This window comes from Nylanderia fulva, unplaced genomic scaffold (genome assembly GCF_048542155.1).
Source record: "Nylanderia fulva isolate GAGA-0341 unplaced genomic scaffold, ASM4854215v1 Scaffold9, whole genome shotgun sequence".
Lineage (NCBI taxonomy): Eukaryota > Metazoa > Arthropoda > Insecta > Hymenoptera > Formicidae > Nylanderia > Nylanderia fulva.
The window spans coordinates 1,169,927-1,194,084 of NW_028191026.1; the positions used below are offsets into that span (position 1 = coordinate 1,169,927).

Consider the following 24,158-nt stretch of genomic DNA (forward strand, 5'->3'; position numbering starts at 1 on the left):
TTTCCGCGTTATTAGTCTCTTCAAGGTTGGTGATTAAATTTGTATCCTCGCATATCTAACAGTCAGTTAATTAAGCGGTTTTTATTAGTAGCTTGCGAAATAAATTTCCTTGGATACATTTAGTACGATAAATGTAGAAAATTTCCAACCCTTTTTAAAACGAATTGAAAAAATGGCACGACTCATTTAACCCGGAAAATGATGCAATTACATTTCTTATTTAAGACGAGATTAAATAGAACAGGGAACCGCTCTACTCCTTTTCCCGCGTAAAAAGAAGGAATCCTGGCCATACGTCATAATCTTCGCGGCGTGACCTCCTCTCCCTCCATTTTCTTCTCTTGTACGAGTCAAAACATAGTCTCACGGACTCTGGAGTCTTCTCGGAGTGCGTGCGTTCTCCATCTCGTCGGTCGAGGTCGCGTATGCAGTATACATGAATGCATGCGCACGTGCATCTGTGTGCGCGCGCGCGCGCGCGTGTGGGTGCACGGCACAAACGTGGATTATATCGGCACATGCGCCCCACGCGACTGTCGCGGAAAAGCGGATATAGCCGGCGGCGTGTCAAAACCATTCCGCCGCCCGTGCCGCGAGTTTAGTACGGCGTGGTTCTTGCTTGCGGTTGGACGAGCCCGCGCGTGCGGTAGCGCGAACGCGATGGTTACGAATCGTTGCGGTCGCGCCGTGAAAATCGCTCGTCGTCCCGACGCTTTTTGACAGAGAGATTCCTCTCGTCTCGCGTTTGCCGCGCGCCGGCGCGGCGCGCCGAGTCTTCTCTCCTGCTGTTATTTCGCTGTGTTTCTCGGTGCATAAGAGATAGCAACGCGAGCTGCCTTCGGAGCGCCAAAGTATCGGAACTCGAGGCTCTCGCCAAATTTTCAACCCCGTGTCTTCATTTTTCGTCCAGGACTTTTCAGAATACTTCTATACCCGGTAAACTATTTTTTTTTATATATAACAATATCAAATTGTACATTAAATATGTCCGTACATGATTAGATAAAAATATGCTTCTTATATAGAATATTATATAAATTCTTCGTATATGTAAAAAATTGTTTATCGGGTAGTTATGTGTCTAGTTGACAACTTGCTTTTAAACTTGAATCTATATCTTCGTTTCTCGTGATATTTTTGAAGGAAAGGAAAAATGTGAGAAAGGGGTGAATGGACTACACTTTGAAGAATCTTTTTCATTTCTTAATAACGCAAAATCTCTCCGAGCGAATCAGCGCACGTTTCGCACCTATTCTCGCACGAAAATGCGATGATATTCTCGAGGCAGGTCTCGCGATGTATACGGTTCACAGAAATGTGTTTGAAGAAAGTGACTCGGTTTCCTGCTAAACACGATGTTGCGTCGGAGGCAGTGAAAAAGTTCCCTCGTATATTACTCGGCTCGTACACGGAACGAATAGAGCCGGCAACCTGTCAAAACTATTTCGTTCAACCGGTGAATTCAGCATCCCCGTGATTTCTTTTTCCGCTGGTCTCGCCGAAACAGAGGATTCGATCGCACAGATCGACTTTGCGTAATCGACATTGAGGTACGAAATTCACTTCTTCCAGCCGCGATAAAATAGACAATTACAAGATTTTGGACGATATATATTAATATATCGCAAGATAAATGAATTTCATCAAGGCTTATTGTGTTTATAAAAATTTGGATATTCTTTCTTCTCGGGAGAGAATTTTTGCATTAATCTGTTTTACAACTCGCGCGCATATGGATCAGTTTATAATTTTATAAAAAAATGTGAATTTATTATTATTGCAATGCAAGGACGAGAGGAAAAGAGAGAAATATTATATAACTCATCGAAAATTGATATACAGTTTTGAAAGACAGCTCGGTTTTTACGCAAACAGACCGGAATTAAAATGGATGTATTTACATGAATCAACATTGAGAAAAACTACATATAACAACAAGTCCACTGTCCACAACAGTTTTGCGCGATTTTTATTTCCATGCCGACACATAGTTTTTACAACGGTAATTCTCTCTCTTTCTCTTACTCTTTCTTTTTTAAATATAGTAAATAAATTTTTTTATTTTTACACATGTTTGTCGAATTTATTTTGCCCGCGCAAAGTACAAGTTCTTTGTACAAAACGTAACAACTGAATCGTATTGCGAAACGTAAATATAACAGCTTAAATTTCTACCGCAGCTATGTGTTTTGCAGCTGTTCGGATTACCATTAATTTGCAACGAATGTTCGCCGCTGATTGCCAAGCCGCGGAGGCAGTCACAGCACCCTCGTACAAAATACGATAATTTTGTTTAAATCGTACCGCACATTTAATGCTAATCATTTGATTTTAATTATATATTTACATCGGCCGTGTACACACATGCGCCCGTATTTAGTAAGTAAAATTCAAAACCGAAAGCGGGATTATTTCAAACTCTCGCGTGAAATTATAATCGCGGGATTGAAATTGTGCAACCGCGACGTCAATGAAAAAAAATTCCATTTTTTTTTTGTTTAAAGAAACATTATTTTCGCAAGAAATAAAATATGAAATAATCTATCGAAATGTGCACGTATAGATGGTAGAATAATTAATTATGAAAAGTGATTATCTTTACGCGAATACACGAAGGGATCGACGAGAGTTTTTCACACATTTCAAGTAATAATACATTATAAGCATGCGAGGGATTAAGGATAAAATAACGAAAGCACACTGAACATACGGATGAGGATCTCGAATAACGAAACGAGTTAATACCTTATGGATAATCATAACGTACTGTCGACGGCGCGACATTTTTCTCAGTGTGCGCTCGTAACTCGAGTCACGTAATACGTGAAAAAGAGAGTGAAAGAGAGAGAGAGAGAGCAGGGGAAAATAACAAACGGCGGAGGTGTAACGCGGAGCGTTGAATAATTCGCACGTTTTAAAAGGCGCCCAATTTAAAGCGCGTCCGAACACGCGAAATGCGGCACGCGACGAGAAGCGAACCACGAAGAGAAAAGATCGAGAGAGAAGGGAGGCGAGATAGGGACGAAAGAAATTGTTTCTCTCGTCGCGAGCGCGAGTTTCGAGCACACAGTTTGTAGCCTATTCGAAAAATTGCTTTTCCATCGCTCGCAATTTGCAAAGTTTTCCTCGGGGAAGATGTGTCATTTCTGAAGAAACACCCTTTCGTCGCGACGATGTCATTCCTTTTTTTATATCTTTTTGAGAGAAGAGAAACGCACATTCGACCGAGTTTTTAGCCAACTATCGCGTATCGTTTCACCGACAGACTTTGAAATTGCTTTCGCAATTTGTCCTCCCGATGGCTTTTGGCGAAAGGAGCTGATCGAAACACGCAATAATTGACTCTTACTACTTGATTATCCGAGTGGCTGAGCGTCAAGTAGTAAAACCTACCATTTTTAATATTCCTAAGTAGTTTATCTTTTTTTAGCTCGCATCTATAAAGATATAAAATTTCAAGCAGATTTTTGAAGTCTATCTAATTAATTCGTGGTACGTAATATTTTTCAGAATTCTATATTTATGACGATTTTTTATTTAATTCACAAATTGAAATATGATATTTTAATTAAAAAATTTTTTCCTTATAACTTTTGCTGTTCTTTAAAAAAATTTGTGATTTACGCATATTAATTCTTTATTTTATTATATCGAGAGAGTGGTTGGTCTTTCACATTTTTTATTATTAACGTACAAGTTCATATTCGTGTTTGTTGCTATATTCTTTTAACGTTGATTATAACTCGTATATTCATTAAAATCGCACATTGACACTGCACATTGTACTCTGCAGTTGTTTGTCACAAAAGACTCTTGTTTGTTGCGATGGAATAATCTAGAAAACAATAGTTTGAGTGTTCAAGTTTTTGATAATTAAATTAGCAACGACAAATTTGATCGGGTAGCTTCTTCCAAGACTTCTCCTAAAAACACTCGAATTAGTGTCTGTCTACTCTCGATCAATACAAGGTTCAGTCTAATTAATCCAGCAGAACTCGCGCCAAGAATATTTAATTGTCAATAATTTTCATAATTGACATCAGAGAAAGAGGAAGCCAAAAATAGGAGAGGATGTAAAATATAAAAATAATAGCTATATAAATATATTTTTTTTATGTTTTTAAAGCTTTTTTCACTTATATATGTATAATTAATTTTTATATATAATATTATATATAATTTATATATAATATAATATTATTGTATTATAATACGTCATGACTTCCGACAACTGAATATATTTTTCACGATTTCAAAAACACGCGTTAAAAAAAGAGAAAGAGGGAGTGGATGAATGTCACGTGGGCGCTACGTTGGCTAAATTTCGATTCGAGCGTCCTTATTTTTTTCTCAACGCGTTCGATCGCGAGCATATCGAACGAGACTCGATAACGCATCCTCGACACGTTTCATCGTCCCGGTTGTGAACGGACAAAGGGATTATGTTCGGGGCGTCGTTGGTCGAATGGCTGAAGGACCGGCACCTGACGAGCATCCGGCCGTTCTCGTGTCCCTCTCGTTTGTCTCCTCAATCTCCTCTTGCGTTTTTTATTAGGGCCCTCGTGAAGAAAATTGAAGCACCCGATGCGGAACTTGGGGATCTTTTTCATCACGAAGGGACGACGAAGCGAGAGAGAGAGAGAGAGAGAGAGGCTTAAAATTCGCGAATATTGTTCGACTTTTTCAAGTAGGCGTTTGACAGCAGGGCGGCTCCACTTTGCGATTCATGATATTATAATAATTATTATATCATTCGCGAATGAAATCAATCGTCGACAATAATGCGCGCGACATCGAGAATTTCTGGTATCTATAGCGACTTAATAACTTGCAATAATGTGGATTGTTTTCAATACTACTGCGAGAAATGTAGATCGTTTCAATCGATTTCTATTCGTTTTGTGACATTGCAAACATTCCGAGCATATGTCGCATGAATTTGGTATTCGTTTCAAAATTTCATTAACCGCGAGAGAACTAATGTAATTAATTTTATTTTCATTTAATAGTCATTCAACTCCATTTGCTAATATAATGGCGGACACATATTTATTTCATTTCAATGTAAACACAGAGTGCTGGCGCAAATCATATTTTTCTGATCGTAGGAATTAAACGTGAAATTAGATACATTAATTGCATTATATATTATAAAAAAAAAATATATAAAACATATGTTGTTTTTACGTTATAGCAATATAATTAAACGTAAAATATACTCATTTTTTCAAACAATATGAATTATATACAGCACGTAATTGATGGATAATTATTATATATAAATGAAAAATAAATATTTCTTCACAGCTTTTCTCGTTCACCATTTTATTTGGCTTAATTAACTGTAGATTCATCCTCGAATTGCCACTATTTTCCACAACTGTTCATTCTCTTCTGCAAACTATATCGTTATCCCGCCCATGTATGTTTCGATAATGTTGACGTTGGCTGGCCGGGTTTAATCTCTGTATGAATTTTCGGACGAACAGTTTCTATCGCGTTTTGCGCTCGAATCAAGTCGTTGCAATCAAGTTCTCTCACATCGTCCGTCTCTTACGCGTTGAATTAATACCGAATTAAACTCTAATCTCGCTTCCCTTTCAGCTAACCCTTTGCCCTCTTCTCTCTCTCTGTCCCTTTTTTTCTTTCTCCCCTTTGTTTCGCCCTGGTTTCTCTCCGCGTGCCAGCGGAATTATACAAGAGCTGCGATCGATTATCGCGTGAAAAGTGACCTTATATATTGCAACGGAGGTTTTAGCGAGCTACAAAAGGTTCCGAAATACACTGTGTCCTTGGTTCGCCAGCTCGAGCTTATCGTCGAACGGCTGAGTCAGTTTCATCTCTTTCTCTCTATCTATTTATCTTTCACTACACTCTCGACTCGATTTCGAAAAACATTTGTTGACACGGTCTCAATCGCGGGATCAATTTTGATTTGCGATTGAGCAAAGATGTTTACGAATCTCTTACGGTGGTTTATTGTTTCTAGTATAATAGAAAAGTAACAATGCTACATCATGCGAGAATTTTGTGTTTTCTATATATTTTTTTAGAATTATTTTTGTTCCTTTTCCTCGCTAATAAAATGAAATTGTGTACAATTATAACGCGATCAAATAATTATCAGATTATTTATTTTAGTTGGGTTTAATATTCGACTCTCGTAGACATTTACACATCGCGTGTCCTTTTTATTCAATCCTATAAAAGTGCATTCTGTATTACGAAGACAGATTGTTATTTGTCGCAAATGATGGAACTGTGGACAAGTGAGAGAGAAAATTGTTATAGCAAAGAGAGTTGATCGATCGTTTTTTGACCGACCTTGGCTATTCGCGGGTAAAGATACGTAATTATTGTATATTTCGCGTGGAAAAAGTCCAGGTGCGCGAATTATTATGATCTCTCGTATAAAGTGAGCTATACATCGAGCCGTAATTTTGCATCTCGTCATTCTGAATGTATAAACGACAAATATTAGAGGCGACATCGTCATGTTTCGCATTTACGACGACGCGATCAACCATATGATGATTTTTTGTTCAATTCAGTTTACTTGAATTTTTATCCAAGTATAATGCACATAATATAAAATCAATGTGCCCTCTCTAATTCCTTTCTGTATTAACCTCTACGATTGCTAAAGGTATTATATTGTCCATGTTTTCCGATATAGAATAATTGAATTCAATGAAATTAATTAATTCAATGTAAATCTCCCTTATGTTCTCATCTCGTTGAGATTAAAACGTCTGTATTTCGATCAGTCAACGGTAAAGAGCGCGGTGTACGCGATATCGCAATTAATTATCATTAATGATCATAGCTACTATTCAAAATTTGATTTCGATTCATCGCGTTCCTCTGTTTCGGCACGAAGCCCGCTCTATGTATTATTATTACAAGCTTATAAATTTACATATTCGCGAGAACATGTGCATTTATCTACAAAATTATTTTCACACAAAATATATTAATATCGAAATTTCGTTCGAAATTAAGATAATCATTTAATTTTCAATATTATTTAATTTTCAGTCTTACATAATATTTACATGAAAGAAATAATTAATTCATTACCTATTTAAAGCGAAAAATCGGAATATCATTTCTACGTAATTTAAATTTCAAGTTTTTACGAATTCAATAAATAATATATTTTATTATTCGTTTAAATATACGTTTGACCAATTATTAATTCTAGTATGATGTAACAAAAATGATATAAATATTGAAAAAAAAAAATATTTGTTCTGTCTGTTTGAAAAAGGTGGTCACCTCGACGTTCCATGGAGTCGACGAAGGACGAAGCCAAGAACCGATCGTGCATCATCGTCGTTGCTGATGATGCTGCATCCCTAGATGAATCTACGTGATTTACGAACGCGGAGTCTACGAAATACGCGAGTAGTCGATTGAATCATGTACAGGATACTACGTCGCGGCTCCGGTCGCGTGTTCGTTTTCGGCGTCGTGGTGCTGTCACTTCTGCTGTGCCTGTACTACGTCAGCCAGGTCCAGGCGCCGGGTCCGTCGTCCTCGTCGTCCTCGTCGTCGTCGTCGGGTCATCCCGCCGCCATCCTGAACGAGGAGCTCAGATACGACCGCAGCAGTCTGACCTCAGTCACCCCGGATTACAGCGAGCTGCCGGATGCTCGAGTGTCGCTCGCCACCTGTCCTGTAATCGCCCCGAGAAACGCCGACATCGACGCCCAGCAGGAGTTCAGCAAGTTCGACTTTCAGGTAAGTCCGCTCCTTTTTGCACCCTCATTCTTCGTCATTTTCCCTCTTCGTGTGCAATTTGTTTCCGGTGAAATTTTTTTTTTTTTTTTTTCGCGAAAAGCGAATCGAATAATATGAATGATTGACTGCAGTGTTGGGTAGTATCGAGATACATTTTGTATGACTGAGTCTGTAAAGAAATATTTTTTAAAAATATTTTTATAAGTTTTATATTTATTTCTTAGTTTATATTTAAGAGTAACTTGTGAATTAATTTAAGTCTTATAGTTGGATATGACTTTAAGTATCTGAGTATCTGTATCTGATTGACTGCACTGTAAAAAAAATTCAGGAAAATTACATAAATATTAAGTGTAAAAATTGCAGAATAAATAGTGAAAATATATACCTACGTGTTTATTAACGATCTGAACAAGTATCGCAATTTAAATGATTGGTAAAGTTAGGAAGAGGGAAAGTGCGGAGAATGGAGACTCTGAAGCTTCTTCGATAGCTTCTTTTATCCGTGACATTATTCTTCAGCATGTACCTTTGGCGCAGAGTATTTATGCTCGCGAAAGTTTTCGCAGAATATATATGAGCGACTAAATTTTATACCAATACTTCATAGACGCGCGCAAAGTCCGATCGTTTTAAAAGTCCCGCGTCATTAGCCGCAGAACTTTCGTCGTCCCTCGCGAGAGTCTATGAACTTTACTGATTTAATGGTTGGCCATTGTAATAAGAGAACTCTTCCATTTACGCGCGGTGCGATAAAAAAGTCATTTGCCGTCACGTCGTATACTTTTCCTTTCAAAATTTCGCGACGATGGAGATTTATTAATTAAAAAGAGATCGGGAACTTTTTTTCGGAAGATATATGCGCGAGAAAAATTTCGGGGGATCGTCGGTTTATTTCTGACAGCTAAATTTGGTAAATTAGAAGTCATTTGATTGGGAAGATATCGTGAATTGCATTTTTATTGAAATGATTCTTTATAACAATATATTAGTCGACGTTTTTGATAAGCACTAGGTTTGCTTATGCCACCCCTGACGCGCTTGATAAGCGGAAGCGTAGTCTGCAATTGAAATCTTCTCGTGTTCGCCTAATTACAGAGCAACCGGCCGTCATTCTCCGCTGCTTAGTTGTTCAGGGCAGTAATTTCCGACATTGTATACTTGCGACGGTTTATAATCGAGATGCAAAGGAGCATTGATTTCAATGCTCGGCGAGATTCGCTTCGTTACAAGAATACCGTTCAAGATTTGTGTTTACCGTAATAACGCAATGTGATAATATAATGTTTTTATTTATTTATTAAGCTGAAAAATAAAACTTGCGTTTACAAGCCTCGAATATTTTATGCAAAAGTATCATTAAGCACGAAATTTAGAATTAAAAAAAAATAATATAAATATATTTACGTAATTACAAGATTTCTATATATTTTAACGCGTTTCTATTAATTTTTAAAAATGTATTCAATTAACTTGAAAGCTAAACTATATGTGTTAATTAATTATTTCACTTCACCGTTGAAATGCGAAATTCAATTTACCAATTTTGCAAAACGGCGTTCTTGCTTTGAGCTTCATTTCCATCGAACTGTAGTGTTTAAAAAAAAAATGTTGCAAACAAATGCAATGAATTTGGATGATATGTTTATGCTTGTTACATAGTTGAATGTGTGAACGAGGAAATATATATATATATATATACACAGCGTCGAGACCTCTCACTAATTTAATTTAACCGGCCATATTCTCGCGCATCGAAAAATTGGCGTTATTCTGCAGAATCGGGAGGGAGGAAAAGTGCTGAATCGATGCACATTTTGTTCGTGATCTCGTTCATCGATTATTTATGGCCTCGCGTGACGAACGAGTTTTCTATATCGCGCGTCCCTGTAATTCGGCGAGAAAATCTAGTTTGTCTCGTTGTAGGACGAGACAGCCCTCTCTTTGTTGGCGGGCAACTTGTCACGAACAAACCCTTCTGATAATGCGACCGAACTTTCGCGGCAATAAAAGAGAGCATTGTTTTTGTTGACTTTCCGCCGCGCCGTTACGGCGATTTCTCGTGCCGACGGTTGTTTTTAATTTTTCACGTACAAAAGTGCATTAAATTTTTTCGAGCTTATTTCCCGTTCGTTACTCTTTTGGGAAAACAAAAAAAAATAAATAAATAAATAAAGTCACAATCGCAGTTTGCTGTCGCAAATTTCTACCTCAACTTATATATTACCTCTGCACCGAACACACATTCTCTCTCAAATTTTTCTGTACATTCGTACAGCAGCACAAAGGTATCGCAGTTTTAATTCCCGGTTGAAATTCGAATGGTTTTGATTTAGGAAGTATATAATTCGCGATATTAAACTCGGCCCTTTTCAATTTCGCGTGGGAAATCCAAAACACGTGGCGCAATAATCGATGTTTCCTATAACTGGCGATGACAAACGGGGGTTCGAAAAATCGCGCATCAGTCCGGCGGAAGACTAATCGAACGAAAATTAACACATCCCGCGCTAATTCGCTCGAATCTACGACCCCGATACGTCAGTTACACACACGATGAAAGACAAATCGAGTTACGTCGCAAAATGAGCAGCAGCCGACGACGACGACGACGACGGGGCGACTAACGACGTTTCGAATTCGCGTCGCAAATTGAATCTGACGTTATCGCGCCCGTGCGCGCCTGAAAATTGCGCGCACAATTCCGCAGAATCCTCCGAACGTGCGCCACGTTCGTCTAATCCCGCAGCCCTCCGACGGATTAGTCGCGCACGACGACGGGCCGAGGCCAATTGCATTTAATTGCCAGTCAAGGATGCTCGTTAAATTCCCTTTAATTCCGCGCCAAGTCGGTCGCGTCGCCGTTGTGAAATATGGAATTTCGATAATGCCTTGTGTCGTCCTCGTTGCCGGAACGGAGAAGTTGCTCAGACAGTGCGAAAACTTGCTTTGAGAAGCCTGACGTAAAGTTGCTCGTCATCCCCATCCCAGCGTTTATTAAACGTAAGCGAGCGAAAGTTTTCCCCTCGACCAAATCATCCAACTATTTTTCAATATTCGAAATCAAATACACACGTATTTCACAAATAGTTATTTGTTTCAAATCAATAATTTATTAGGGAGTATTGAAATCAATATTTATTCGTTTCATCATTTTTTTCCAAGTCGTTTCTTCAGCTCGCGCGCACAATAAAAATATTAATATCTATCGCAATAAGATATAAAATATACTTGATTAATTTCGCTATGTACATATTAATATTTTTTATTGTGGTGGATTTTCAGGGTAAATTCTAAGAGAAAATCCTCTCCGTGTATTTTTTCATAACTCGCATCCAGTTATTTTTTAAGCACGACAATTGGGTTTTGCGATTGGATTATCGTATAGATATTTGACGAATCAATTGATTTCCATTTCGAGAATGGTTTGCCGGCGCCATAATCAGAAGTATAACGTAATCTCGCGCGAAGCGGCACAATTTCCAGCGAGTGAGTTGCATATTGATGATCGCATTGACGGCCGGGGCACTCAAAGAGCAAAAAGTTGCATTTATGATAGCCCGAAGTATATAGATATATTCCGCCGTAGTTGCGCGTGGACAGATTTACAGCGATTATCGTGTATTTATTTCGACATTCGCGTTAGTACGGGAACGTGCATCCTCGTTTATAATTCATCGCGGATCGTGGAAAACATCAAACGTCGGAGTATCATTTTACCGAGTTAGTAGAGTACATTTAGAAAATTATACCCCCGGTGAAACGTGTTTTGCTATGTAATCCGTTGACTGCAACAATCGTTCCGCTGAACTGACTATTCGTTTACGGGAATAATATTATTGGCAAGGGATTTCGTATATTCAGTCGCAATTTATTAGCGTTTGTTTGGTTTTCAGAGAGAGGGAGCGAGACAAATTTTCGTTATGATTTACTGAAAACTTGATTGAGAAGAGTAAATGTATTTCCGTCAAATGTATGATGAAAGTCTTGTGAATTGCGCGAGAAATAAATCGCTGTGACGTATCAATAAAATCCCTCGAATAATTATTATTTGAACAAATAAGCAATCGTTGTTGAAAGACACATTTTCTAAATTTTCACGACTCGATATATATCTCCAAATTGTCGAGAAGCTAATTTAAGATGAAAGTCTTGTGAATTGCGGAGAAATAAATCGCTATGACGTATCAATAAAATCCCTCGAATAATTATTATTTGAACAAATAAGCAATCGTTGTCGAAAGACACATTTTCTAAATTTTCACGACTCTATATCTTCAAATCGTCGAGAAGCTAATTTAAGATGAAAGTCTTGTGAATTGCGGAGAAATAAATCGCTGTGACGTATCAATAAAATCCCTCGAATAATTATTATTTGAACAAATAAGCAATCGTTGTCGAAAGACACATTTTCTAAATTTTCACGACTCGATATATATCTCCAAATTGTCGAGAAGCTAATTTAAGATGAAAGTCTTGTGAATTGCGGAGAAATAAATCGCTATGACGTATCAATAAAATCCCTCGAATAATTATTATTTGAACAAATAAGCAATCGTTGTCGAAAGACACATTTTCTAAATTTTCACGACTCTATATCTTCAAATCGTCGAGAAGCTAATTTAAGATGAAAGTCTTGTGAATTGCGGAAAAATAAATCGCTGTGACGTATCAATAAAATCCCTCGAATAATTATTATTTGAACAAATACAAGCAATCGTTGTCGAAAGACACATTTTCAAAATTTTCACGACTCGATATATATCTCCAAATCGTCGAGAAGCTAATTTAAGATGAAAGTCTCGTGAATTGCGGAGAAATAAATCGCTGTGACGTATCAATAAAATCCCTCGAATAATTATTATTTGTACAAATACAAGCAATCGTTGTCGAAAGACACATTTTCTAAATTTTCACGACTCGATATATATCTCCAAATCGTCGAGAAGCTAATTTAAGATGAAAGTCTTGTGAATTGCGGAGAAATAAATCGCTGTGACGTATCAATAAAATCCCTCGAATAATTATTATTTGAACAAATGCAAGCAATCGTTGTCGAAAGACACATTTTCAAAATTTTCACGACTCGATATATATCTCCAAATAATCGAGAAGCTAATCACGATTCCGGACAAACATTCCATTCAAGCCGAGCGACAATATTTTATTTGCGGCTGACGTTTTCGCCAAAATTCGTTTTTCTCTCTCGTCGTCGGTGAAGGTCTCCCAGCTGCGAGAGAACGTCGACAGGGGACACGGTGGTCCGAATATCTGCGAAACGAAGGCGTACAATATCCCGGAACTCGCCAGTCCCGTTCTTTCTCTCCTTTTTTCCCTTCCTCTCTCTCTCTCTCTCCCATCCGTTAGCAGACTACATTTCGCAATTTGCTTAAGCAAACCTTTCCAGAAATTCATATCCGTCCCCGGAGCCACCCTGGCGAGACGCGTCTACAGCTTCTTCTCTCGGGGTAAGCATCGTGCATCTGACGTTTTTAAGACATAATCCTGACGTGATATTTTCTTCTTGTGCGTGTTCCGTTGGAGGAGTTGAGCCGAGAAGACGTGGGCGGGATATAGCTCGCAATTGGGGCGTGTTGATCCGTCATCCGTTCAAGAAACGAGTCTCTGAAGCATCCTGCGATATACACACTTTTGCGCAAATCTCTAAAGCGATTTATTAAACATGTTTGCGCAACGCCAGATTTTTTCCACGTCACGTCGAAGCAAAGTATCTTGTATGCCTGCGAATTAAAATAAAACGCGTGCAAGGAAATAATTCAAGTATTTACGGAGCGAATCTAAAACGAAATAAAACTACAAGTTCTATAAATCCGCGTGAGATTCTCGATCGCTCCTCTAAGATTGCAGTTTTGCGAGTTCTTTTATATATACATATATAAGCGTATATATATATATATATGTATATATATATCCGGCGGGAAGCTTTCACAGTTACGTTTTGTATTCTGTGTCGGTGGTGGAGAATTTACGATACATTTTTTACAAGTCTCAAAAATCCTAGCTCTCGTCCCAATGCTTTCCAGACAGATTGCGTCTCGTGCTCTTGACATTTTTAAGATATAATTCAGACGTGATACTTTCTTCGTTGCCAGCTACGAGAGCAGAGTTGAAAGTCGCGACGACAAGTTGAGACTGCTTATTTCGAAATTGGGTCATGATTTTCCGTTTCATCTTTGTAACTCAAACTAGGAGAAATGTTGTCTTTCACATAGAGAATGATCGCGCCTTGAAAATTGATTACTTCGATATAATTACAAAAGTTTACATTTTAATTACATTTTCTCTCTCTCTCTCTCTCTCGCAGTATGGATTTTTCTCTCGGGATGTTGCGCGACATTATTTTTGAGCAATTTTGATATAATTACACGGTGGTTTTCGCGAGTGTCACGGCGTGTACGTGCTCGAAAGGATCGTACGTGCCTTCGCTAATAGTGCGAAAAACTCTTTTATGTGGCCACATAAAGCGTAGCCGTAAGATATAGAGACCCGGAAATGCGGATCTTCCAGGGCGTGTGCATCATTGCATCGTCGCAATTTTCGCGGGATTTACAGGGCCAAAGACAGAGAGAGAGAGAGAGAGAGATTGGATATACGTGCGTTTCACGCTTGACACATTCCTTATGCGAAAATCCTCATTAACAATTTAATGGCGCGCCGCCGCTTATAATCTCGCTTCAAACAATGTCTATTCGCTTTGTCCACGCGGCAGGACAAATTACGACCCTCCATTTAATTTAATACCCTACTCGTCGAGTTTACGCTGCTCGACGGAATAAATCCTCAAAGAACATTGTTTTCCCAACGACAGATACACACGCTGATCGAGCGGAATCGCGCTCGACTTGACACTCTTTCGTCGAATCGATAAACGGCCACTTGGACCCGACGAAAACATAATCCGCAGACTTGAAAAGAATGAGGGAGAGATTCAGCGACTTGTGAGAAATAAGTAAATCCACGCGACCCGATGCTTCCTTTTCCTTTTAGTCCCGTCTCCGTCTCCGTCGCTACACAAAAGGCACTGGAGCATATCCGCTGGAGTAATCCGCGAAGAAACGACTTCGTTACCGGATTTTCTGTACCGTAACCAACCGACGACGATGGCTCTGTCCGCTCGAGGAACGATAAGGCGCTTTAATGCGTTTTATCGATTTCCAGCGGTAAACAAAATAGATATGTTCGCATTTTAACGCGGTTAGCTATTATTTCTTCTTTCTAGATATTTTTTTTTGTCGGTCTTTCTAGCGCGAACATGTGTCGAATCGAGTGCGATTCTGCTGGAAATAAAACAGAAGATAATCTAAATGTATGGGTGTTTTTCAGATGGAATATTTTATCGAATTGATTCGGTAATAATATAGTGTTTCAAGCGATTATGTATTGTTTCAATTGTAATTTGCAATCGAATCAGTCGAGGATTTTAATAATTAAAATATCATTTATAGCCAAATAAATATTTTATGATAAATTATTCTTGAAAGCTATATGTATATATGCTCAAAAATGTGAATAATGAATTTCATACGTCATTGTTATTTTAAAAAATAATATTATTTCGCGCTAATTCTCAAAGTGTGAAAAAATATAACTCGTTTAAACCGCGTATATGTTATACCAAGTATTTATATAAATTCATTTGAATTGCTATACTCTCAATTATATTCAGAATAATACTCTTTCCTACACGAATTTATACGATTGGAACAAATCCGTTCTCTTCTTTCTGCTGGCTCCGCTACTTTTGAAGAATCCGCAAATATCTTTTCTATAGCGATACGTGCCTTCAAATAGGAGATGTCGAGATTACGATGGATTCTGACAAAGAGTCTCCTCTTCTTCCAATCGAGTTCATCCTTCTCGCACTATAACAGATAGAGATCATATACAGGGTGTCCCAGACTTACTGCACCATTCGTTAATGGGCGATTTGGAGACGATTTTTCCTCAGAAAATGTCCAATAATTTTTGTTGCAAACTAGGCTTGTAGAAATAAATTATTAACAAAACTACACTTTTTAATTAATTTCAGGTAAAGTTTGCTTTAATATAGAATTTCAATTTAAGGCTTACAATGAATTGCAAAGATACATGATTTAAAAAATTGGGAGCATTAAAAAAAATGATAAACTCCCATAAACGGATGGTAACGTGCCAAGTTCTCTGAATAATTAAATAAAATTGAAGAATCCCTCGATCTCCCTCGCTCTCCATCTTTGTCTCGGAGAATGCCTCCTATTTCTTGGTCGCGTATAACAAGCCTTTCCGAAATTACGCGTCCTTCTTCCCTTCCTTACATATTTTATACGCGCTCTACTTTACAAGTAGTATCGCGCCGTACGAGGAAGACGTTCTTCAAAGGATTTTCCCATGTTACCTCTCCCTTTCTTCCCCTCTCTTTTCGTTCTAGAAAACGCGATGGGATTGCACAAGCTAGGAGAGAGAAAGACGGGAGAACAAATCGGAGGACCAAACAAATGCGAGGAGGGATGATAAGGGAAAAAAAGAGACGGCTCTTTTGAACCGATGCGCATCTCGCTCTGATTTGCAAAGGCATTTCCGGGATTGTCGTTCCTCGTTTCCGGTGACGAGGCCACTTTCGTCCCCCGGATGTTCCTGCTTCTAATCCTCGACGCAGGCCGATCGATATCGTCGGCGATGACACGGATCTATCAAATATACATTTGAATCGGTTATTCGACGAGGAAACTTGTGTATCGAATTCCATCGCGGACGATGGGAAAACTGATCTTCATTTGAAGAGAGATATTTATTACGATATTAATCATCCCCATTAATCAATAAATGTGAAACAGCAGGAGATATATTTTGAAAAAGGTCGCCATTACGCTAATCAATTTAATCAACTTTGAAATCTGTTTTCAATTATAAGCGCGAGGTATTTTTCAAGTGACACGAGTGTGTGTGGAAAAAAAATTATTTCTCTCTCTATTTTCGAAAAATTTTACTTTACTACATATTTGAGATAATTAATTCATTCATTCGTAATTAATTGTACATTTACCTTAAGTAAGTATAATTATTATTAGAGCCGTATTGTTCAGTGCGCCGCAATTTCATTTTGCGATTATCTCTCGTCGCTCTCCCGAGAAATTATAAGTAACGAACTTTGCTCTCCCGTGAAAAAGAGCGTCGACTTTGACGGTATTTTTCGTTCAAGACGTCGAAATCCGATTCCATACTTACGGAAATTCGCGCGGCAAATGAAGTTTCTTGGTTCTCGAAACTCGCGAGCGGCAATTTTCCGCGACGTGACAAACGTCAATTAAACGACGTCCGCGGACGTCGCGCGCGGTGTAAACAATACGGAATTCAATAAACCTCGCTGTTCCTGGCGTACGCGAAAGTCCAATATTTGACTCGGCCGTAGATTAAGCTCGAAAGCCCGGCGCGCGTCCAACTTTCCAGATTGCTCTCCCGTCGCCTGCGCCGCCATTAATCGAATATGACAACTTTGACTACTGGATCAATGATCGGCCGGCAACTATTCGCTCGTCTTTTTTTCCTCCGCGTATTCAAATGAGATCAAACAATGAGTAATAGAATCTCGTTTCTTTCCCCGTTACGTAAAGTCTGCGAAGAATTATTATGAAAATCGAGAAGGTATAGAATTTTATAGAAATAGTAATAATGTAACAGCTATTTCTGTAATTTCTGGCTGCGAGAAGTTATAGGAATGCGCGCGAATGCGAAAACGTTCATATAAAGAAGACGATGTAAAATGTACCGAAGTAATTTTTTCATTTGCTCTCAATTTTCGTACTCCCTACTGGAATCGTTGTTATTGCAAGTTCCAACTTTGCGAAGAAGAAAAGTTTGCGAGGAAAAAAAAAGCGGGAAAAGTTTGGGGAAAAGAAACTCGAGTATTTCATCATCTCCAAACTCTTTTATCATCCAAAAATCATAACGAGAAGAGATTTTTCTATTTTTCGAGAACTCGCAACTCGAAGAGAATCTCTCGTCGTCGTCGTCGTCGTGACGTAATTATAACGGGCAACGTAATCCAAGCCGGTGGGACTCGTCGGCGCCTTGGGTTTGATTTTCGCCTCCGCTACACGTCCACATGTAACGAGCCGAACCCTCTAATTGAACCCCCGCAGGAATGCTTCTGCAGGAGGCTCTCCTCTCTCCATCGGAGAGGATTACAATACGCGGGTAACCGTGGACAAGCGGCTCTGGCGACAGGTAAACGCATGCCGCATGCCTCTGGTCAGCGCACGCCAGCCAAATATCAATTAGTCCCGTTAATGAGAAATCTCACCGTGCGTCAATGTTAGGCTACGGGAGTTACAGTGCGCGCCACCGCTCTTTGTTGTACGCAGCTTACTCCTTTTATTTGCGAATTTAGACCGACCAAAAGTCCCGAGAAATGCGTTTAATCGTTTCGAAAAATTGAAACATGGGTTTCTCGATTATAGAAAAAATTAGATCTCTTTCTTTTCTCTCAAGTTTCTCCGATTAATATTTATCACGATAAAAAATATTAATATCTAGTAAAATAAGATAGAAAAAATACGTTCGATTGATTTTACTATATACGTATTAATATATATTTTTTTTCGAGAAACTCTTATAAAATTATATTATACTGTCCCGCGATAAATTCAAAGAGCAAATTCTCTCCGCGTATAATATAAAAAAAAATATTTAATGAAAGAAAGATACTTGATCTGTTATTTTGAACTTTGGTAATTTTCCGGCAAAATAAAGTTACGCGAATGTCTGTCTAAAATGGATCACTCGTTGATTAATGTTTGTGCAATCCCAAAGATGCGCTCCGTGACGAGACTTGGAGAGCTTTGAGCGGCGAATTACTTGGATGTTGAGGTGTAATCTCTGCTTACGAATCGGATAGAAATTCATTTCAGTAGTCAAGCCGAGATATATACGCGGCGCGCCCACAAAATCTATTGCGGGCAAGAAACTCCATCAGAGACGCGGCTGCAACTTCGTCCATTCAAGAATAGTCGCGTGACACCGCGACAATGAGGCCAAACGCAGCGCCGTTCTTTTGAGACCGCTCGCCCGGCATTGTTCGCCGACTTTGCATTGTACCGCATAACTTTTGAATGTAATAACAATAAGAAACGCACGTTATATAAAACATCCGACACGCTGCGCGTAAAAAAAAAAAAAAAGAATACATTGTCTCGCAACTGCGAAGCGAGGTTTATTAATTTTGATTGAAAAATCTAGTATCTGTTAATGAAATAATTTCTTATGCGAGATTAATATTTACCACAATAAAAAATATTAATATCTACTAAAATAAGATAGAAAAAATATGTTCGATTGATTTTACTATATACATATTAATATATATTTTTTATCGAGAAACTCTTATAAAATTATATTATACTGTCCCGCGATAAATTCAAAGAGCAAATTCTCTCCGCGTATAATATAAAAAAAAATGAAGGGAAAAAGTATTTAATGAAAGAAAGATACTATGTGCTATAATATTAATTGTAAAAAGTGCGCGTTTTTCGACGCGATGTGTCTTGCCGAGAAATTGTCAAATAAATGCGATAACTACGGTTGCACGTCTCTGTTTTTGAGGATTTAATTCGCCGATGGTTAATGTTCCGGGATAATAAAAGAGTCCGACCTCGTTTATCCGGGCGTTCGACTGTTGTGAATAGAGTCGCCTGGTCCTTGCATCGGGTACTCTCGGGCCAAGTGCCATCGTGGATAACGCTCGAGGCGAGCCGTTCGATCAGTCGCCGAGCATTACTACTTAACTCGTTTCTGTCGAGCGGAGCGCTCGTCCAACTCCGGCTTTCCTTTCGATCGAGTTTACTCCTCGCTTCGATTTTGCTCTCGAACCGAGGTGCGAGAGAGGTCCTCTCTCTCTCTCGATTTTGATGCGAAAGATGTACCAAATTGTCAGACAACTTCGATGGAGAAGCTTTTCGAAATGTTAGATATAGTGTCTGATCAGTCGTCGAGCTTCCTCCCTGGTTTCTCTCTAGATACAATCAAACTTCGATTAACCCCAAACCGTGAACTTTACATGTGTCGGGCTTGGCAAGTTTCTTTGACCTTGGACGGTTTCAATATTTTACTCGGTGGGAAGCTATATTCATTCTTTTCTGTCTGACCAAAGTGCGGTTAAAGTAACTCTCCCTTACGTAACAGTTCTAAAATAGCCGAAAATGGAGATAGATTGCACTGGAAAATCTATCCTGCAATCGAGCGCGAAATTTTTTAGGATACTGCCATTTTCTATTTGCGTTTATTGCTTCTTTTAAAGAGTTATCTAACAAACTAATTAATTTTAAAAATATTTTGTTTTATATGCATTATTAAATTCAATTTAAACAGCGTCTGGAAAAGATGTAGCAAAATTTTAATGATGTGATTAATTAATTTGAAAAAAAAAAAAAAAAAAATGTTCAAAGAAATATAGCAATTTCTGCTTTTCTGAACTTTTCTCTATATTTAACGAATCTGCGACATTATTCTGTTTTCTAGACATTCAATTTTCTTGACTTAGCCTCCTTTTTGATCGACTCTTGATGTGCATGGATCCACAGAGTTTTAGAATGGAAATTGCAATGCCAATCCAATCTGTCTCTTCTCTCTTTTTCTCTGTGAACTTTCGACGACGCTCTCGTCCGCGCAGATTCGCCCTCTTTCGCTTTTCCGCTTTTACTATACCTACCTTTTCTCAGAGTCGAAAAGTTTAAAGAAGTTTGCTTATGCCGCAATCAAGAGAAAGAATAAGAAGGATCTGTCTTATTTATCTTTCCTCTCGGCGGAAAACTTGATAGCTCGGCTTGGCTTGGCTTCGATATAATCTCCCTTTGGCAAGTCGGGGAAGCGGAAAATGATAGATAAATTTTAGACCCCGGCAAAAGGGAAAAACATATACTTTGCCTCAGCGCATACATTTGATTGACACGCACGCGAATTTCGTTACAAGTATAAATTAACTTTAAAATATACATCTTACATCTTAATATAACGAAAAAGTATACTTTTTGGATAAAAAAAAAAATGTGTGTGTTTTAAAAGTGACGGAAAGTAAACTAAGAAGCGTAATACATAAATTGTGAAAGAATTAATTGATATATAGGAACTCATCGTCAAAGATTTTCACATGAACGGTACTAGTCTGTCAATTCCAGTGCACTTTTTATCTACCCTTTTCAAAATAGAACGGTTGAAATATAAATCGAGAGTCTGTGCAATGTATTGCGATTTGAGTACACTCGGAGTTTGTGGATCGCAGGCATGATGACATCATCGGGTATCTTCTTTTGAAAGGGAATGCAGGACGAGACAGAAATGGCGAAATCGATACGCTCTGTAGAAAAGGGACATTCGATTAAGATACTATCGTTTACGTCGTTCCTTGCAACTTGTTTATTTAATGGAATAAAAATGTCTGTCGAAAATTATTGGATGCATCTTTAAATATCGCCGTATCGTACAATTCTAGACGAGTATACACCGAGTGGGGTTGAAAGGCACTTGTGGGAGGGAATCTTTGATTCGTCGAGAACCACTTCTGCGAACCCTTCTTTTTTTCCTTTCTTTTTTTCTCTCTTTGCTCGCCGCCTCATCTGCACGTCGACATCTCGTTGCCGACGTTCGCGAGTTTCTGCAACCTTCCTTCGCTTGGCTTCGGCTCCCTCTTTCATGACCGCAGTCAAAAGTTCGCTACAGCGCATTGTGACGGAAATTGACGGAGGAAAGTGAGAGACAGCCTCTTTTCATCGGCATTCAGGTGAAACCATATCGAGATGTTGATCGAACTCTCGGAGAGATGGAGAGTCGGTACGAAAAAAGTAAGTAAATAAATAAATAAATAAATAAATAAATAAGCGAAACTGCAAATTAATTTCTCAACTTGAAATACGCGACGCGCATATATCTTTTCATTCCAGATATATTTCGCAATTTATTTCGTATAATTATTTGCGTAAAATACAAGAGAAGAGAACGAGCATAAATCGCAGATTAAGAGATTTTAATTGGAATTAAATAAAAATATAATCCCTATAGAAAAATGCATTAATTTATATGACTCGATATCGCTGAAAAAGTGATCGAGGTTCTCTTCGTTTGGAATGTTTTCATCGTTCTTCGAGTTAATTTGCGAGACACTCTCGTTGCTTAGCCATCTAGATATCTGCCTTTGATCGACAACCTCATAATGCATGCAATGCGTAATGAGCGCTTCGCGCTTGTTGAATTATTATGGAAGGGAACGACGAGGCTTCGTCGAGCGTGTCGGGAGGAAGAAATAAAACGCGCAGCGTTGACAAATAACAATTTGAATAAATCAACGCGCGTTTTGTGTGCACGCGACATTCATTCCGGTACTTAAAAAACCCATGTCGCGTATACGCGTTAGATATACTTGAACGCTATTTATTCATCATTTCGATGTCCTTAGAATGATTTTTCAGATTTTTAATAATACATCAAATAGTAAAAAAATCGGAATTCATCTTATATAATCAATATTATCAACCCTTCGTCAGCAAACCGAGTCTATAAGTTCACCCCATATAATTTTTGGTTTCACGTCAGGACACTCATTAAAATGAAATGTATAAAAAATGTAACCAATATGGCGGATAACTCGGGCCTGTCGTGTAATAATATATTTCACTATTTTTCAATAATTTAATAAAAACTATTCTTAATATTTTTCATATTTACTCCGACGGTTTTTTAATCGTGTTCATTTTTAATATTTTTTCAATTATGCACAAGATCTAATACAAAACTGTCAAAAAACTGTCAAAATCAAAAAAAATCTAGCGCACATTGAATAAATCGGCCTGAGTTGACAGCCATATTAGTTACATTTTGTTACGCTTGACAGCATGTAGTCGATATAGAAGTGTCCTGATCAGGATATAAGACCGTGTTTCAGGCTTTCAAAAAATCAAAAAAAAAAAAAAAATTCTAAATTATTTGTTAATACCTCTATTGCGACAGGTTTGAAAGCCGAGTATTAAACTCGCTTGTTTACACAAAGCGAAATTTGAATGGCAATTTGTAAAAAAATTGGTAAAAAAACAAGAAATTGCATTAAAAGACCCAGAGAGGAGGGTTAAAGGTGAAATAATTTCCGTCGCGATGACCGATTCGATAAAGCGGGAAAAGTGCTGTCACCTTTTGATGAACGGCGACAATCCGATTATGCGTTACGCGAACTGTATCAATCGCGCGTCGGAATTGAAATCTAAGGGGGCGGAATGCACGCACCACGCACCGTTACATCGCTGCGTACGCCACGTTAATCCTCCTATGGAATTATCCACGTACGGCTGCACGTTCGCCGATTATTCCCCGTAGACGAGCTGCGCCGCGCCGGTTTGATTCGCACACGATACTGCTAAATAATTTGCAAGAGCGAATCTGTTCGCCCGCCAAAATATAGACTCCTAATTCTCCAAAACTAGTCGATATTCTCTTTGCAAACTTATCGCTCCCATCTATCGTAAATACGATCGAATATCGGATAAGATAACTCAGACAGTTAAGTAGAATTACTTCCGACTACTAACTGCGTGAGATTAAATTCAAACGATTTTAAGAGAGATTAAGATACGCTCGACAAAAATCATTAAAACCATATTATGAAAATTTCTATCTAATTAATCCCTCGGACAATTCGCGAAGGCGCTCGTGTAAAAAGTTGATCGCGCATACGCGCTATATTTTACGTATTAATTTTTAATGTCCGTTCCGTCATCGCTTTTTACATATCGCCGACGTTCCGTGAATTTTTCCGTTCCGTTACGCGACCGCTCGAGAGAGATGATCCTTCTCTCGCGCGTTAGGTATTATAGATTTTTCGGCGCGATTGCGTGCGCTCATCGTTGCGCTTTGCTCGCATGAATTTTGCAATAAAAGCCGCCCGCTTATTTTCTCCCTTCCAGAGCACCGTTCTCGACATATTCTCTTCTGTCGTCCCCTGCACGACCCTTTTAACCCCGTTCCCTCTACGTTTTCTACCCCCTTGTCTGCTCCGGTGGAATTTCCCTTCCGCATAGTTCCTCGGCACTTCTCACGTCAGCTGCGATCGCTCGTTCGTGAAATTCCACCGCGCTCGATATCGCTCTTTTTTTTTTTCTTTTCTTTTTTTCTTTTCTGTTTTTTCCTTTTTTTTTTTTTTTTTTCTTCCCTTCGTTCTCCTCTCTGCTTTTATTCTTGCGCCGCCTGTCTCGGACTACTCCGCTTTGTCTTTTCTCTCCCTCGTTCTCAGCCCCTAGAAATAATGCCCGTGCATGGGTTATAAAACCCTTCCCTCGGCGATTTTTTTTTTTTTCTTTTCCGTACTCCGAAATTCGCGCGAGGCTTCGCGAATATCTCTACTTCTCGCTTCTATCCCGTGAAATCTGCCAATCTCACTT

The 24,158-nt window shown here is 38.6% G+C and overlaps 2 protein-coding genes across 11 annotated transcripts in view; one reads left to right on the forward strand and one right to left on the reverse strand.

Moving 5' to 3' along the window:
- The window catches only part of alpha-Man-IIb (alpha-Mannosidase class II b), a 142,767-nt gene that overhangs the window by 54,850 nt on the left and 63,759 nt on the right, over window positions 1–24,158 (forward strand). For 3 of the 5 annotated variants that reach the window (XR_003822662.2, XR_003822661.2, XM_029323219.2), the window contains exon 4: window positions 7,271–7,743. Coding sequence is in view for 1 of the 5 variants with exons in the window: in XM_029323219.2 (XP_029179052.1) it covers window positions 7,423–7,743 (321 nt within the window). In the remaining 4 variants the exon portion in view is untranslated. Of the gene's footprint in view, window positions 1–596; window positions 937–1,143; window positions 1,551–7,270; window positions 7,744–24,158 lie in introns of those variants that run through there. The other 2 variants (XR_003822664.2, XR_003822663.2) reach the window with 2 other exon arrangements.
- The window catches only part of LOC114946631 (uncharacterized), a 180,635-nt gene continuing 171,846 nt past the window's right edge, over window positions 15,370–24,158 (reverse strand). For 5 of the 6 annotated variants that reach the window (XM_085489647.1, XM_085489645.1, XM_085489646.1 and 2 more), the window contains one exon: window positions 15,836–16,430. In XM_085489647.1, coding sequence (XP_085345773.1) covers window positions 16,080–16,430 — 351 coding nt within the window. In that variant the 3' untranslated portion in view covers window positions 15,836–16,079. Of the gene's footprint in view, window positions 15,627–15,835; window positions 16,431–24,158 lie in introns of those variants that run through there. The other variant, XM_085489649.1, reaches the window with a different exon arrangement.